This window comes from Sebastes umbrosus, chromosome 12, assembly GCF_015220745.1.
Source record: "Sebastes umbrosus isolate fSebUmb1 chromosome 12, fSebUmb1.pri, whole genome shotgun sequence".
Classification (NCBI taxonomy): Eukaryota; Metazoa; Chordata; class Actinopteri; order Perciformes; family Sebastidae; genus Sebastes; species Sebastes umbrosus.
Window position 1 is genome coordinate 18243774 of NC_051280.1, and position 16938 is coordinate 18260711.

Here is a 16938-nt window from a genome sequence, read left to right on the forward strand (position 1 = left end):
ACATTAGCCACGCCCCCCTTCATAACTCGTGAACCGCTTGTCGTAGAGCCTTGCAGCAGGCGTCGTGGCGCTCGTCAGAGTTTCGGCTTCACGGTGCCCGGCCGCGTCGGTCGGCGTCCCGCCAGCATCCCCGACGCGCAAGTAGGGGCGAGGGCCCGTTCATCGCTGCTTGCAGCTTTAATTATTTTCAAATTTTCTATGGATATCACAATGAACCAAGCCAACTTTCCTGCACTCCCTTAATGAATCTCAACAGTACAGCACCATCATATCCAATATTAACAACAAAAAAGACTTTATTATAATATGATGTATATAACATAAACACAACCTCTGACATTATAACATTATGGTTTTTTTTTTGTACCTCAATTAATGAGCACGAGTTCATTAAAGAAAGCATGGTAAAATGAACGGTAACTCCCTCAAGCAAGACAAGCCGGGATACGCCTGGTGCCAAACTACGCGAACCCCCGCCGTTAAACCCCGCCCACTCAGTCAACCGCCAACACTGAGCAGAGGCGGCTAGCCGTTTGTTAGCTTCTGATCACAGGAGTCCACACCGAGCTCCGTCTTCCTGTCCCCGTAAACATCAAACTGTCTCAACCTGGAGGACAGACTTTAACTCCAGGATGTGCTCCGTGGTCGGGTGTTACTCGGGTCGTCTCGGTGCTCAGCGGTTCAGGCTACCGGAGGACCCGGAGAGGAGGCTGGAGTGGGTTCAGTTCCTCCTGGAAGTCAACGAGCAGCGACTCAGAGAATCCTCCTGGACTGACATCACCGTCTGTAGACATCACTTCACCGAGGACTGCTTCGTTAACCTGACTCCGACCGGCCCGGTCCAGCTCAGGTCCGGTGCTGTCCCTTCAGTGTGTGTCAAGACAGAACCAGACGAACCGGAACCGGGTCAGGTGAGGCCAGAACAGATGTGTTGATTCTGCTTAATGACATCTTATGTTTACTGCTCTTTAGTACTCAATACACAAGTTACTCATTCCTGACCTGATGTTGACACCATGTCTTCTTTCAGGTGTGTTTGTTTTGATACACACGTCAGGCTGAGTGGACGGAGTTAACTCTCACTGCACTATTTTTATTGACACATGTGTTTTAAAGGGCCATTAATAGCTCATTAAATAAATACACAATTCAAATGAATCATTTAAATGTAGGCCATAGTACGAATATGATTGTCAAATAAAGCAAATGTTATATTTTACGGATGACAATTTGCTAGAAGTTAAAGGGACTGTTTGTAAGAATCAGAAATGTCTTGTTAACAGCGACACCTGTGGCCGTTAAGTCAACGAAAGTCAGCGTCCCATGTGTCTCGCGCTAACTGAATGTGAGCGAGCATCCGTCAAAACAGTGAGGCGACACACGTCAGCTAAAACCACAATATCACTCTATATTTCAGCTGCTTGGCAGTAATGTTAGCTGACCAGACGAAGGTCTCTCCGTGAATCAATGCTGATCCTAGTGTTGGCTTTTCCTGCTTCAGCCTCTCGACCGCGGCCGGAGGGAGACACCGGCATCCGGTCGGAGACGATAACGTTTCTCGCTGCGGAGCTCCGTCACTTCACAAGACACGGGAAACCTCTGTTGGTCTGGAGGAGCTGCAGCAGTTATTTCTGCACAAACGTCCACTGTACATTCACTAGATATTCTCAGAGATAAACTAACTCTTCTGCAGTGTGGAGTGTGCGCGCATGCACGTGTAAAGGTGGAGCGAGCTGAGCGAGAACGAGCGCGGTGTGTGAATGAAGGCAGGCAAGCAGAGGAGCAGAGAAGCAGAGTACAGCAGAGACTCCGGCCCTGAAGACCAAAGCTATAGTCTCCCTCGTGTCCTCCGACCGCGGCCAACACTGTTTTGCAAGACGGGCTTCACTAGATATAACTTTACGGTTTTGGTGCTTCCGTGTAGTTTGTGTTGGAGTCTGAGTCTGAACAGCGTAGCCACACGCGAACGAGCATGGGACACCGACCCGGGTGATTTATACGTGTAAGAAGTTACAAACAGTCCCTTTAAATGGTGTTTAATATTTATTAAAGTAATGACACTAATAAACCACGGTTATATCAGCGTGGCAATTTAAACAACATTAATTAACATTACAAGTTATTTTTCAAGAGCTTTGATTTTATTACCCCTATAAACATATATGCTAGGTGTTTATACTGTAGGTATTCACACTTTTCTTCATTACAAATAACTGATTTATCCAATCAGAAACACATATTAAGAGTCATAACAGGAGTGCTATATGCAGCATGTAGATGCAGGCATATTGAGACATTCACCATTAATATGGACAGTAAACTTAAATTTATTTTCATATAGAATAAATCATGTAGTACTGTCAGGTGCTTTCAATTGAAACGTCAACCAAACACAACTTTTGGTGTATTGTATATACGTCTTGTTACGATGCTGCAACCACAAGTTTTTACTTTTTGTTACTTTGTGTAGGAATATGAAGAAACCACAGAAATTACTTTTCAATATGACGAATTTAAATCGTGTGGTAGTCCATCTTCCTATTCTGGAGAATCAGGACTAACTTCAACAGGTGAGAAGCTTGACATTGTATATTGTATAGTCACTCAAATGTATTCTTTTCATGTGAATAATAAACATTCAATTGAATTTGCAGCTGCCCAAGAAAGCCCAGCGCCAAGTGACGGTTCAGATGGTTTCATGTCAGATTATGGTCAGATGCTTCAAAAAGTTGAGAACATTGATATGATCAGGAAAAAGTAAGTTGATCTTTTTCTTAACAGTTGTACTTTGATCACACCAGGTTCGCTTTTTAAAGCATGTTTTTCCTCATATTTCAGAGCCGCACTTCTGCAGATGAAAGGGAAGTACGTTGTGAACGAAAAACGTCTCCTCCAGTTGTTCAGCCACAAGTGCCCGAAATGTGGCTCTAAAGTAAAGACGGAGAAGGTCACCTGTGGGGTGCTCCTCGTCTTGAACCAACAGTGCCTTCAGTGTGACTACAGAAACCAGTGGAAAAGCCAACGCAACGCCAGTGTCCCAACAGATGAAGATCAACACCTGACAGAAGTAGTAGAAGTAGAAGTAACTCCAGAGACCCAACAGGTGAGACTTTAATAGTTAGACATACTACAACATATCCAGACACGATGCTATCTTAAGAGTTGTGCATCCAAGAAAGCTTCTCAAATGGGAGGTTTTGCTGCTTATTGTTGTCATATATAATTGTAAACTAAATGTCTTTGGACTTTTGGTCAGACAAAATAAGACATTTTAAGACATCTCCTTGGACTCTGGGCGGTTATGATTGATTTTCTATACTATTTGTTGACATTTCACATAGACTAAATAATTACTTGATTAATCACCTCTTTGTTTGTTTGGCTGTAATATTCATCCTGTCCAGACTTTCACATTACTCATATCCATTCTTGTCATTATATCTTTGACAGACGGCGTCAACAGATGACAACGGCAGCTCTATCGCAGGCATGCCTGAGATGGTTGCTGTTAGTGATGACGAGAGTGATCCCGTGGATGAAACGGAGGAATCAAATAACGAAGGTGGCACGGATTCAGACGAGGATTGGAATCCAGCGGGGGAGGTTTTACTGGCGGACGAGCTTCTTGATGAATCTGAGGAGGAAACCGACGATGAAGAGGAAGAGGAAGAAGAAGAAGAAGAAGATGGTGATCTTCCACTTAATCCCAAACACGGTCAGCTCTGCACAGAGTGTGGAAAGTTTTTCAATAATCAGAGGCCTCACACATGTGAGCACAAAATTAAACCCTATTCTTGCAATATTTGCGGTAAGCGATGTGTCACTGAGATCGCTCTGAATACTCACAGCAGAATCCACGATGAAAACTATGAGTATCCGTGCAAATACTGTGAAGTTACATTCAAAACAAAAGTGGACAAAATTACTCACCAGCAGATCCACCTAGCTCAAGGGAAACCCTACAAATGTCCCGACTGTTCAGAGACATTTGCCACAAATAAGCAACGCAGAATCCACCTGAAGGATCACAGAGGCGCCGTACCGTTGAAATGTCCCATCTGTGGGATTGACTTTACCTATACCACTTCTATTCAGAGACACATGGCCGTGCACACAGGAGTGAAGCCGTATAAGTGTGCAGTGTGCCAGCGTGGCTTCACCCAGGCAGGCCACCTGAAATCCCACATGCGTATGCACACAGGGGAAAGGCCTTTTAAGTGTCAGCGCTGTGACAAAAGCTTCAATCACAACGTGAGCTTGAAGAGTCACGTCCAGCGTTACCACTCATCGAGCTCTGGACATGAACGGAAGAAGGGTAAAATAAACAAAACTGTAAGTGATGCTCAGGAGAATGGGAACAAGAGAGGCCCAGACTCTGGGCTTGACAACGTAGAGGAAGAACGTGATAAAGAAGAGAAGGTGCAGAAGGAGATGAAAGATATGCCAAAATGTAAAAAGAGAAGCACAGGTAGACCCATAGGAAGGCCGAAGAGAAATTCAGCAGACGACAAAGGGGAAACACGACGCCGGCGTTCAAACACTAAGACTGCAAAACTTAAGGTGCAGATGTTAAAGAGAACACGCTGCAGTGATGAAGAAAGCGAGGACGAGCACGTGGAAAGTGACATGTCCTTTGACCTGACTGAGGAGGAGGAAGAGGAGAATAGTGAGAAAGTGACATCGAGCACAAGCAGAGCAAGAAGAAAGGCAAACAATTCTGACAGTGACTCTGATTTTGACCCAGAAGAAAGAAAGAAAAGGAGGTACAGCAGCCAGAACAGGGGTAAAAGCTCAGGGAAGCGTAGGGGAAGACCAAGAAAGAATCAAGTCGATCAAGACGCTGAACATTGAAGAAAAAAAAAGTGAGCATTTATTAAAAGAAAAACAATTTAGAGTGTCCTACAGAAGTGGACTGTTTTCCATGACATATTTGAACATTTGAAGAGAAACTAAACATGCTCACTTAGGCTCGGGTCCTTTCAAACTTCATTAAGACATGATGTCACTTTGATTTCAAGCTGCGTTTGAGTGCTGTTCACTGTTGTATATACTATGGAATCAAACTGAATACATTAGATCAAAGGGGAATAATGGACATTTTTTTAAAAATTATATTTTGGAGGCCTTATGACATGATGGCAAAAATACTGCAGCTTGCTCACGTAAGCGCATATTGTGAAGGTGCGCCAGGAAACCACAAGGTGGCAGCGTTATCGCGGTAAACAGTAACGGCCTGTCAGTGGCAATATGAGTGGAGTGTTGAATTTCAACAACATTTGCAATATAAATAAACAAGCTGTCACTTTCTGAATCTATTTTATGTTGACAAGAAACACTTAGAAGACCGGGAAACTGTGTCATACCATATTGCCACTGACAGGCCGTTACTGTTTACCTTGATGACGCTGCCACCTTGTGGTTTCCAAGCGTGCCCTCGCAATATGCGCGTACATGAGCAAGTTGGAGTATTTTTTTTCCATCATGTTATACAGCCTCCAGAATAATATCAATGTTTTGAAATTGGCCGTTGTTCCCCTTTAAACTGTGTTGCTGTTAAGTGCCTGTTTTCCTGTGTGTTGTAAATGTTCAATAATTCCTGTTATATGCTTTATTTGAAGACAATACAGTGTTTTAATTGGAAAGAAAATGTCTCTACTTTCGGTCTTTATATTATTCTGATACTTGTGTTATAAATGGCAGATTATCAAAATTCTATAAAACTAATTGTGGCAACTAAATGGATTGACTAGATGGATCATTAATTGTATTACATTTACATCTGTGCTTTTCCTACTGTGACGTCAAGATATAAATTATTTTGTGAAGAAGGCCTATTGCTTCTGTGTTCGACATTCAAATGACACTTAAAAAGTTTGAGGGGATTTTGAATAGTGCTTTATCACAGACAACAACTGGCAACACAGAAACAGGCAATGCAAAATACATAACTATATAAAGAATAGATAAACAGTAAGGTACAAATAAGGTGCAATCCACATACTGTACAGTACAACAATGCCCAAAACAGGTTAACAGTATGGATGATAATATGGTGGGGTTGTATATAAAGTGCTCCAGGGATGATGTATTTTTGTAGGCCAACTGTCTGAGGTAGTTAGTGTAAGCTTCCACCATGTACACAATACTTTAACAGTTAATGTGTCAGTATTTCTGAATCTCTCACACTATTTCAGTCCCGCCTCAAGACCCATCTCTTCTCCTCTGCCTACTCTTAGCCCCCACACTTACCCATATGTGTGTGGGTGTGTGTGTGTGTGTACATCATTTAATTGAAATTGCGTTCCTGGACCTCCTCGGCAACCTTTGTGTACAAAATGTAAGAAGTGTTAATGTAAGTAATAATAACCACAAAGGATAATTTCAAATTCAAATAAGCTTTACTGGCATGAATGTTCAAGTTACATTATTGCCAAAGCGAAATTACATATTAATGAATATTTACATTTCACAAGAAATAATAACAAAATAATCACAATCTCAATATACCAAATACATTTTAAATATACATTCTTTTACAGATGTAACGTTAGTTAATCAGAAACATGTTCGGAGCTTGTAGCACCTCTTATTGTATGGCAACAGTCGACATGCAGCTCTGAAAAAAATTAAGAGACCACTTCAAAATTATCAGTTTCTCTGGTTTTACTATTTATTGGTATGTGTTGGAGTAAAATTTAAATTTTAGTTTTATTCTATAAACTACTGACAACATTTCTCCCTAATTTCAAATAAAAATATTGTCATTTAGAGCATTTATTTGCAGAAAATGACATCTGGTCAAAATAACAAAAAAGATGCAGTGTTTTCAGATCTCGAATAATGCAAAGAAAACAAGTTCATATTCATTTTTAAACAACACAATACTAATGTTTTAACTTAGGAAGAGTTCAGAAATCAATATTTGGTGGAATAACCTTGATTTACAATCACAGATCAATCATAGAATAAATCAAACATTTTAATTTTACTCAAACACATACCAATAAATAGTAAAACCAGAGAAACTGATAATTTTGAAGTGGTCTCTTAATTTTTTCCAGAGCTATATTTTGCAGCTATTATTGCACATAGTAGTAGGTGAAGCCAGAATATGAGGTGCTTTGACATCTTATATTTCATATTGGGCCTAAAGCCGGGATACGCCGTGTAACAAACCACGCGAACCCCGCCATTAAACCCCGCCCACCCTGTCACCACCACCACAGCTACTAGCTAAACTAACCGTTAGCTTGTCACTGATGTTGGAGATCAGTCGACCCAGAAGCTTCATCCTCTTCCAGCTCGTTTATAAACATTAAACTGTCTCAACCTGGAGGACAGACTTTAGCTCCAGGATGTGCTCCGTGGTCGGGTGTTACTCGGGTCGTCTCGGTGCTCAGCGGTTCAGGCTACCGGAGGACCCGGAGAGGAGGCTGGAGTGGGTTCAGTTCCTCCTGGAAGTCAACGAGCAGCGACTCAGAGAATCCTCCTGGACTGACATCACCGTCTGTAGACATCACTTCACCGAGGACTGCTTCGTTAACCTGACTCCGACCGGCCCGGTCCAGCTCAGGTCCGGTGCTGTCCCTTCAGTGTGTGTCAAGACAGAACCAGACGAACCGGAACCGGGTCAGGTGAGGCCAGAACAGATGTGTTGATTCTGCTTAATGACATCTTATGTTTACTGCTCTTTAGTACTCAATACACAAGTTACCCATTCCTGCTTACACAGCAGATCAACCACAGACTGATGTTGACACCATAGCTTCTTTAGGGTTTGTTTGTTTTCATACACTCATCAGGCCGAGTGGACGGAGTTAACTCTCACTTTGTGTAACACTGTTTTTTTAATTGACAAAGGTATTGTAAATTGCACATTAATTGCTTATTAAATAAATATATAATTCAAATTAAGCATTTAAAAGTAGGCCAGAGTCACAGTACAGTGCATTTAACAGTGTTAAATGGGGTTTATTTCTTTATTATTATTATTATAATTAATATTACTATTATAATTAATATTACTATTATTATTAATATTATCAATATTATTAAATAGTATTATTATTATTATTAATAATAATAATAATAATAATAATAATAATAATAATACTAAAGATAAATAAACCCCATTTAACACTGTTAAATGCACTGTACTGTGACTCTGGCCTACTTTTAAATTATTATATATATAATATATTATTATTATATATAAATTAATAATAATAATACTACTACTAATACTACTACTACTACTACTAATAATAATAATTTATTAATTACACACTACTAAACCAGGGTTATATCAATATTATTATTATTATTATTATTATAATTAATATTACTATTATTATTAATATTATCAATATTATTAAATAGTATTATTATTAATAATAATAATAATAATACTAAAGATAAATAAACCCCATTTAACACTGTTAAATGCACTGCATTATTATTATTATTATAATTAATATTACTATTATTATTAATATTATCAATATTATTAAATAGTATTATTATTATTATTAATAATAATAATAATAATAATAATAATAATAATAATACTAAAGATAAATAAACCCCATTTAACACTGTTAAATGCACTGTACTGTGACTCTGGCCTACTTTTAAATTATTATATATATAATATATTATTATTATATATAAATTAATAATAATAATACTACTACTAATACTACTACTACTACTACTAATAATAATAATTTATTAATTACACACTACTAAACCAGGGTTATATCAATATTATTATTATTATTATTATTATAATTAATATTACTATTATTATTAATATTATCAATATTATTAAATAGTATTATTATTAATAATAATAATAATAATACTAAAGATAAATAAACCCCATTTAACACTGTTAAATGCACTGCATTATTATTATTATTATAATTAATATTACTATTATTATTAATATTATCAATATTATTAAATAGTATTATTATTAATAATAATAATAATAATAATAATAATAATAATAATAATACTAAAGATAAATAAACCCCATTTAACACTGTTAAATGCACTGTACTGTGACTCTGGCCTACTTTTAAATTATTATATATATAATATATTATTATTATATATAAATTAATAATAATAATACTACTACTAATACTAATACTAGTACTAATAATAATAATAATTTATTAATTACACACTACTAAACCAGGGTTATATCAGTATGACAATCTAATCAACATTACAAGTTTTCAAGAGTTTTGATTTGATTCCCCCTCCCAGTTTCAAAGAGATAAATAAGAAATTTAAAGGTAAGCCAGAGTCAGTTAAAGGTAATAATTAACGGTAATAATTTATAATTAGAATAATTATAAATAATAATAATTATAGTTAGACAAATTTAGGAAAATTTAATTAGAGTATATGTATGGCTCATTAAGGAAGCTGGTTAATAATTAATAATTGACTTATGGAGAAGGGGTGGGGTTAAATAAGTTTATACTTCTTCTCACTCCTTTTTGAATATGTAAATCAATGCATCAAGTGTTTGACAATTTATTTTTCTTATGCTTTTCATTGTATGTTAATACTACTTGTTTCTGACTGTCCACTTGTTGGTATGATCATTCTCTTTTTCTTTCTTTATTATTATTTTTTTTTGTATTCTACATGTTCGAAATAAATTTTGAAATGAAATGAAATAAGCTGGTATCTTAGGTGTTTATACTGTAGGTATGGGTATTTCCACATGTTTTTATTACTAATAACTGATTTATCCCCAACAGAAACACATATTAAGATCCATAACAGGGGTGCTATATGCAACATGTACGTAGAGTAGGCCTACGCTATATGAAAGTGATTCACATCTGCATATTTTCATTGCCCCAGTTGAACAGTTGTTTGTACTGACAGGTGTCAGATGGGCCTTTATTCACGTAGCCCTATAGTACTGTTGATACTTTATAATGAGCATTGTGATAATAACATTTACAGGCATATTGAGCCATTCACTATTAATATGGACAGTAAACTTTAATTTATTTTCATATAAAATAGTACTGTCAGGGGCTTTCAATGGAAACGTCAACCAAACACAACTTTTGGTGTATTGTATGTAACTTTTGTCACTACACAACATAGACAGTCTATGCTACAACTACAAGCCTTTACTTTTGTTACTTTGTGTAGGAGCCTGAAGAAACCACAGAAGTTGCTTCTGAGTGTGATCAACTTAGAACATGTGATAGTCCGTCCTCCTATTCTGAAGAATCAGGACTAACTTCAACAGGTGAGAAACTTGACATTTTATGTGTGATAAAAATAGAGTGGGTATTCACTATGGGGCCGTTGCTGTTGCAGAACTATTTGCAAATGTATGTAGAGAGTTGTGTCACTTTATCGCAATCTGTGTGTGCTTAATCAGATTTGTAAATGTGTAAAAGAATCTCTAAATGCGTACTGAGATTTGTGAATGTGTACATGAATCTGCAGATGTGTATTCAGAATCTGTGTTTGCGTCATCAGATATGTAAAAAAAAAAAAAAAAAAATATCCAAATCTATATTCAGATTTGCAAGTGTATTGAGATTTGTAAATGTGTAGACAAATCTATAAATGCGTAAACAAATCTGTAAATGCGTTAACAAATCTGTAAATGCGTACATACATAGATATTAATGGCTGAAAAGTATTTTGGCTGTCTTTTAACACGTGACTTACAGATTTGTCTAAGCATTTACAGTATTATATTATATAGTATATATTTACAGATTTGTTTACGCATTTACAGATCTATGTACACATTTACAGATTTGTCTGCACATTTACAGATTTGTTTACACATTTACACATTTGTTTACTCATTTACAGATTTGTTTACGCATTCACAGATCTCTGTACGCATTTACAAATTTGTCACACATTTACAAATCTCAATACACTTGCAAATCTGAATACAGATTTGGCATTCTTTTTTTTACACATTTACAAATCTGATTACGCACACACAGATTCTGGATACACATTAGCATATTCCTGTACATATTCACAAATCTCAGGATGCATTTAACGATTCTTTTACATATTTACAAATCTGATTAAGCACACACGGATTGACATACAGTTACACAACTCTCCACACACATTTGCAAATAGTTCTGCTACAATAATGGCCCCATAATTTACTCAAATGTATTTTTTTCATGTGAATGAATGTTAAATTGAATTTGCAGCTGCCCCAGAAAGCCCAGCGCCAAGTGATGCTTCAGATGCTTTCGTGTCTGATTATGGTCAGGTGCTGCAAACAATTGTGAACATTGATCTGATCAGGAAAAAGTAAGTTAATATTTCTTAACAGTTGTACCACGTTAGCTGTCTAAAGCTGCATCTCACTGTTTTTTTGTTTAACAAATTTTCAGAGCGGCACCTCTACAGGTGAATGGGAAGTACGTTGTGAATGAAAAACGCCTCCAACAGTTGTTCAGTCACAAGTGCCGGTCATGTGGCTCTAAAGTAAAGATGAAGAAGGTCACATGTGGGTTGCTCATCATCGCGAACCAACAGTGCCTTCAGTGTGAGTACAGAAACCAGAGGAAAAGTCAAGTCAACGCCAGTGTCCCGACAGCTGAAGATCAACACCTGACAGAAATAATAGAAGTGAGAGTAACTCCAGAGACCAAACAGGTAGGACTTAAGTAGTCAGACATACTACAACATATCCAGACACAATGCTATCTTAAAGGAGCAATATGTAGTACTGACAGCTAGCATTCACTACCTTCACCGGCTGTGTGTCTCATATACTCGCTGCCTTGATAACCCAGCTGCACACGGACCACAGAGAGATGTGGCGAGGCTTTTCAGGTCGGGTAGGATCTATTGTTAACGTTATCTCTGTTGATCCAGTTTGTTTGCTTGCTTCCATGGCTGCAGAAGGCTGTGTTTAGTGTGCCAGTTTGTTTCACATGTGGCAAGGCGGTGTTGAAATGGACAATAGACGGTATCACACCGGCCAACACAAAAACAGAAGTTGAAAATTTCAAAGGAGAACATACTGGTTGTAGCGTTGTTACCGGAGAAGCTAGTATTTCAACTCGGCATGTTTCCTTAATCTCTGATGACATATCATGGTCATTTTATGATTTATCACAGTAAATATATTACATATTGGTCCTTTAAGAGTTAACTCTCCTTTTTAATAGAACTCCAAGAAAGTTTTTATACTGAAACCATACACAATACACACTGTCAAATATTTTGACAATTTCATGATTATATATTTTGAATTTCTTTTTTATTGTTTTGCAATTTTGTGCTGTTTATTCTTTTTTGTTCGGGCTCTTGTAACATAAATAGGTAGAGCTGAAATGATCAGTCGATTAATCGATTAGTCCAATGTCAAAAAAAGTCAAAAGCAACTATTTTGATAATCCGACAGTATAATTGTTAAAGTCATTATCAAGCAGTGAAAGAATGCTACAATTTCTCAGCTCCCGGCTTCTCAAATGGGAGGTTTTGCTGCTTCTTCTTGTCATATATGATTTTATACCAAGGTCTGGGTGAATACTCAATTCTGATTGGCTGCAGGGTGTCCCATTAATTCCTGATAAAGGACACCTACTACATAGATCCAGTGAAACTGTCCTGTTCGCTGTTCTAATTTAATGCTCTAGCTGTATCTAAAATGAGTAACCATAGCAACAGGGATGCATCCAACGCCTCCATTTACAATTTATTGCAACACATTAACAAGCTAACATTAATAACAACAATGCTTGACTTCAACATTTCATTTCAGTGCCTCTTCCTCTGAACACCACCGTCTGTACACAGGATTATATCTATCCATAATCAGGAATTACTGGCCTCCCCGTTGTTCATTGATTCCTGATAATGGACACCACAACGGGCATTATCCCTCACGTAAACTGAATATCTTTGGGTTTTGGACTTTTTGTCAGAGAAAACAGCCTTGGACTCTGGGCAGTTGTGATAAGCATTTTATACTATTTTTTTTTACATTTCATAGACTAAATTATTAATTGATTAATCACCTCTTTGTTTGTTTGGCTGTAATATCCATCCTGTCCAGACTCTCACATTACTCATATCCATTCCTGTCATTCTACCTTTGACAGATGGTGTCAACAGATGACAACTGCAGCTCTATCCCAGGCATGTCGGAGATGGCCGCTATTGAGGAGAGTGAAACGGAGGAATCATCGGATGAAGGTGACATGGATACAGAATATGATGAATCTGAGGAGGAAACCGACAATGAAGAGGAAGAAGATGGTGACTGTCCTCCACTGCCCCTCAAATACAGTCGGCTCTGCACGGAGTGTGGAAAGTTTTTTAATAAGCGGAGGGCTCACACATGTGAGCACAAAATTAAACCCTACTGTTGCAATATTTGTGGAAAAAGATGTGTTAGTGAGCACGCTCTGAATTCTCACAGCAGAATCCACAATGAAAACCACGAGTATCGATGCAAATTCTGTTACCTTAAATTCAAAACAAAGGTGGACAAAGTCACTCATGAGCAGATTCACGTAATTCAAGGGAAACCCTATAAATGTCCCGACTGTCCGGAGTCATTTCCCACAAATAAGCTACGCAGAATCCACCTGGAGGATCACAGAGGCCCTCAACAATTAAAATGTCACATATGTGAGATTGAATTTACCCAAACTGGTCATCTCCAGAGACACTTAGCCGTGCACACAGGAGTGAGGCCGTTTAAGTGTTCAGAGTGCCAACGTGGCTTCAGCCAGCCAAGCCACCTGAAATCCCACATGCGTCTGCACACAGGGGAGAGGCCTTTTAAGTGTCAGCAATGTGAACAAAGCTTCAATCACAACGTGAGCTTGAAGAGTCACGTCCAGCGTTACCACTCACCGAACTCTGGATGTGAACAGAAGAAGGATAAAATAAATAAAACTGTAAGTGACACCGGTGATGCTCAGGAGAATGGGAACAAGAGAGGCCCAGACTGTGGGCTTGACAATGTAGAGGAAGAACATGATAAAGAAGAGGAGGTGCAGAAGGAGAGTAAAGTTATGCCAAAATATAAAAAGAGGAGCTCAGGTAGACCCAGAGGAAGGCCGAAAAGAAATGCAGCAGACAACGTGGATCTGGAAGGTGAAATGCAAGGCCAGCATTCAAACACTAAGACTGCCAAAGTTAAGATGCTGAAAGAGTTAAAGAGAACACGCTGCAGTGATGAAGAAAGTGAGGACGAGCTGACCGAAAGCGACCTACCGGACGAGACATGTCCTTTGAGTCCACAGAGGAGCACAAGCAGATCAAGAGGAAGGGCAAAAAATTCTGACAGTGACTCTGATTTTGATCCAGAAGAAAGAAAGAAAAAGAGGTACAGCAGCCAGAAAAGGGGTAAAAGCTCAGGGAAGCGTAGGGGAAGACCAAGAAAGAATTAAGAGACACTTAGAAAGACATTGGAGTCATTAAGTTAAAAATACAGTTAGTGTCCTACAGAAATGGGCAGTTTTCCATTATATATTTGTATAATTAAAGGAACGGTGTGTAGGATTTGGCGACATCTAGTGGTGTGGTTGTAGATTGCAATCAACTGAGTACCCCTCAGCTCAAACGTCCCTTTCTAAGACCGTGGTAACGTGAACCGCCGAGTGCAAAACCGTGGTAACGCTGTTCGCCTCGGTCAGAGGCCATCCTTACCATAATAACAGTACTTACCACGGTTTTGCAGTCTTCAGCTCGGACTCTGTGAAGAGAACCCACTTCCTGTGTAGATATGAAGGGCTCATTCTAAGCTAACAAAAACACAACTTTTAGTTTCAATTCTTAGTTTCAGGTGATCAGTAATGTAACTAAGTACATTTACTCAAGTACTGTACTCAAGTACAATTTTGAGGTACTTGTACTTGAGTATTTCCATTTCCTGCTACTTTATAGTTGTACTCCATACATCTCATATTGTACTTTTTAGTGTATTACATTTATCTGACAGTTTTAGATTTAAAATGTAAGATTAAGATTTAACCAGCTGCAATATTAATATGATGTATACAGTAATTTAGCAATAATTATAATCCAATAATATAATATATATTATTATGACATGGGCCATAAGATTTTGAATGCAGGACTTTTACTTGTAACAGAGTATTTTCACACAGTGGTTTTACTACTTTAACTTAAGTAAAGGTTCTGAGTACTTCTTCCACAACTGCTGGTGATTATACACTTATGAAAACATAGTTATGAATATTGTACTCCATTTCTGCTAATAGATCCCCCGAAATGTTACACACTGTTCCTTTAATTATTATGAGAAACTGAACATACACATTTAGGCTGGGGTCGTTTAACAATTCATTAAGACATAATGTCACTTTGATTTCAATACCCTTTTAGTGCCTGTTTCCCTTTGTGTTGTAAATGTGCAATAATTCCATAACACTGTTATATACTGTATATGAGGACAATACAGTGTTTTAATTGGAATGAAAAGGTCTCCACTGTAGGTCTTTACATTATACAACACTTGTGTTAGATAATTATAATTCTACACAACGGATTGCTTGAAATTGAAGTAACAAAATGCAAGTCAGCCACCATTCATTTGATTACATTTACATCTGTGCTTTTCTTACTGTGACATGTCAAAACATCTTTTGTGAAGAATACCTATTGCTTCTATCTTCGACATTCAAATGACACTTCTGAAAACTGTGAGGGGATTTTGAATAGTGCTTTATCACAGACAACAACTGGCAACACAGAAACAGGCAATGCAGGTGTATATCCAATATATCTGTCTCCACCCCATAACGGGAGTGAAAGGATTTTGATTAATTTGGGTTGCTCCGAGCATTGAGAAAATTCATTGATTCAACTGCATTGTTTGGAGGTGGAGGCAGAAATGCCATGTTTCAAAACAAATATAAATAAAACCAAAATTCTCTGCAAGGTTAAACACCACTGGGGCCAAGTGTTGAAATGTTGTTTTTTTTATATTTGCCACTAGGTTTTTTTCCAGAATTTATTTTGAAAGTTCAATACAGTAGTTACATAAACATGTTCTGATGTTCAGAAATTCTGCAAATATATTTCACAGTATAAAAATAAATAAATTACACAACAAATAAAATGTAATGAAAGGAATTGATGAAAAAAAAAGAAAGAAAAAAGCAATTGGGGTCTGTTAGTAGATAGTTTTTACCAATTTAGAATTTTTGAGTTTTAAATTTTCAATCGTACTCATATGTTTTAAAATTCAGTATCTTTAAAAGTATTAAAGGAGGGTATTCTTTTAAGCCACATCACATTTTATGGTTATAATATTTTGCTAAGATAATAATCAAATTAGTTATGTAAATTTAATCTGCCAAAAAACTGGGATTGTTTAAAGTGAGTAATATCTCAATCTTTGTTAGTATGATATCCTTTTCAAAATGTTTTGAGAAGTTCTTCTGTAAATTTAACCAAAAAGAAGTATAGTATGAAAACAATCAAGTTTCCCCTTCACATTTACAAAAAGTGCATCTATTGTAAACATTTGCAAAGAACTTACAAGTATTAGCCTGCGCACAATCTTAAAGGTCCCATATTGTAAAAAGTAAGATTTTGATATCTTTTACAATATAAAGCAGGTTTAAGTGCTATATAAATACGGTTAAACTATCAAAACGCTCAATATACGGAGAAATACACACAGCCCGTATTCAGAAATTGTGCGTTTGAAACAAGCCGTTAGGATTTCTGTCCATTTGTGAGGTCACAAATATACAATATTTAGACCATTACATGGTTTTAAAAGTAAACATTCTAAATGTGTCCCAGTTTATTCCTGGTTGCAGTCAACGCCTATGGAAAGGAAGCTGGGTCACGCGTCATCAACGCGTCATATCTTTGGGGGTATAACACATGCGCAGTAAAATCTGGTCTGCACTCGCCGAAATT

The 16938-nt window shown here is 37.3% G+C and overlaps 2 protein-coding genes across 2 annotated transcripts; both read left to right on the forward strand.

Moving 5' to 3' along the window:
• Positions 1-242: 242 nt before the first annotated feature.
• On the forward strand, positions 243-5828 carry LOC119499000 (zinc finger and BTB domain-containing protein 24-like). The gene is made up of 5 exons (XM_037788182.1): positions 243-911; positions 2471-2570; positions 2655-2757; positions 2839-3103; positions 3451-5828. The coding sequence occupies exons 1-5, from the start codon at positions 633-635 to the stop codon at positions 4849-4851; spliced, it is 2148 nt and encodes a 715-aa protein (XP_037644110.1). The 5' UTR covers positions 243-632; the 3' UTR covers positions 4852-5828.
• A 1367-nt stretch (positions 5829-7195) lies between these two features.
• On the forward strand, positions 7196-14645 carry LOC119499002 (zinc finger protein 649-like). Its single transcript, XM_037788184.1, has 5 exons — positions 7196-7634; positions 10186-10285; positions 11229-11331; positions 11415-11679; positions 13134-14645. The coding sequence occupies exons 1-5, from the start codon at positions 7356-7358 to the stop codon at positions 14430-14432; spliced, it is 2046 nt and encodes a 681-aa protein (XP_037644112.1). The 5' UTR covers positions 7196-7355; the 3' UTR covers positions 14433-14645.
• Positions 14646-16938: the final 2293 nt, after the last annotated feature.

What these genes read in the sequence shown, in the direction of transcription:
- LOC119499000 (XM_037788182.1), top strand. Translation starts at nt 633, where the DNA reads ATGTGCTCCGTGGTCGGGTGTTACTCGGGTCGTCTCGGTGCTCAGCGG. An exon ending in ACGAACCGGAACCGGGTCAG is followed by an intron (nt 912 to 2,470) that starts GTGAGGCCAGAA and finishes TACTTTGTGTAG; the next exon opens with GAATATGAAGAAACCACAGA. An exon ending in ATCAGGACTAACTTCAACAG is followed by an intron (nt 2,571 to 2,654) that starts GTGAGAAGCTTG and finishes TTGAATTTGCAG; the next exon opens with CTGCCCAAGAAAGCCCAGCG.
- LOC119499002 (XM_037788184.1), top strand. Translation starts at nt 7,356, where the DNA reads ATGTGCTCCGTGGTCGGGTGTTACTCGGGTCGTCTCGGTGCTCAGCGG. An exon ending in ACGAACCGGAACCGGGTCAG is followed by an intron (nt 7,635 to 10,185) that starts GTGAGGCCAGAA and finishes TACTTTGTGTAG; the next exon opens with GAGCCTGAAGAAACCACAGA. An exon ending in TAACTCCAGAGACCAAACAG is followed by an intron (nt 11,680 to 13,133) that starts GTAGGACTTAAG and finishes TACCTTTGACAG; the next exon opens with ATGGTGTCAACAGATGACAA.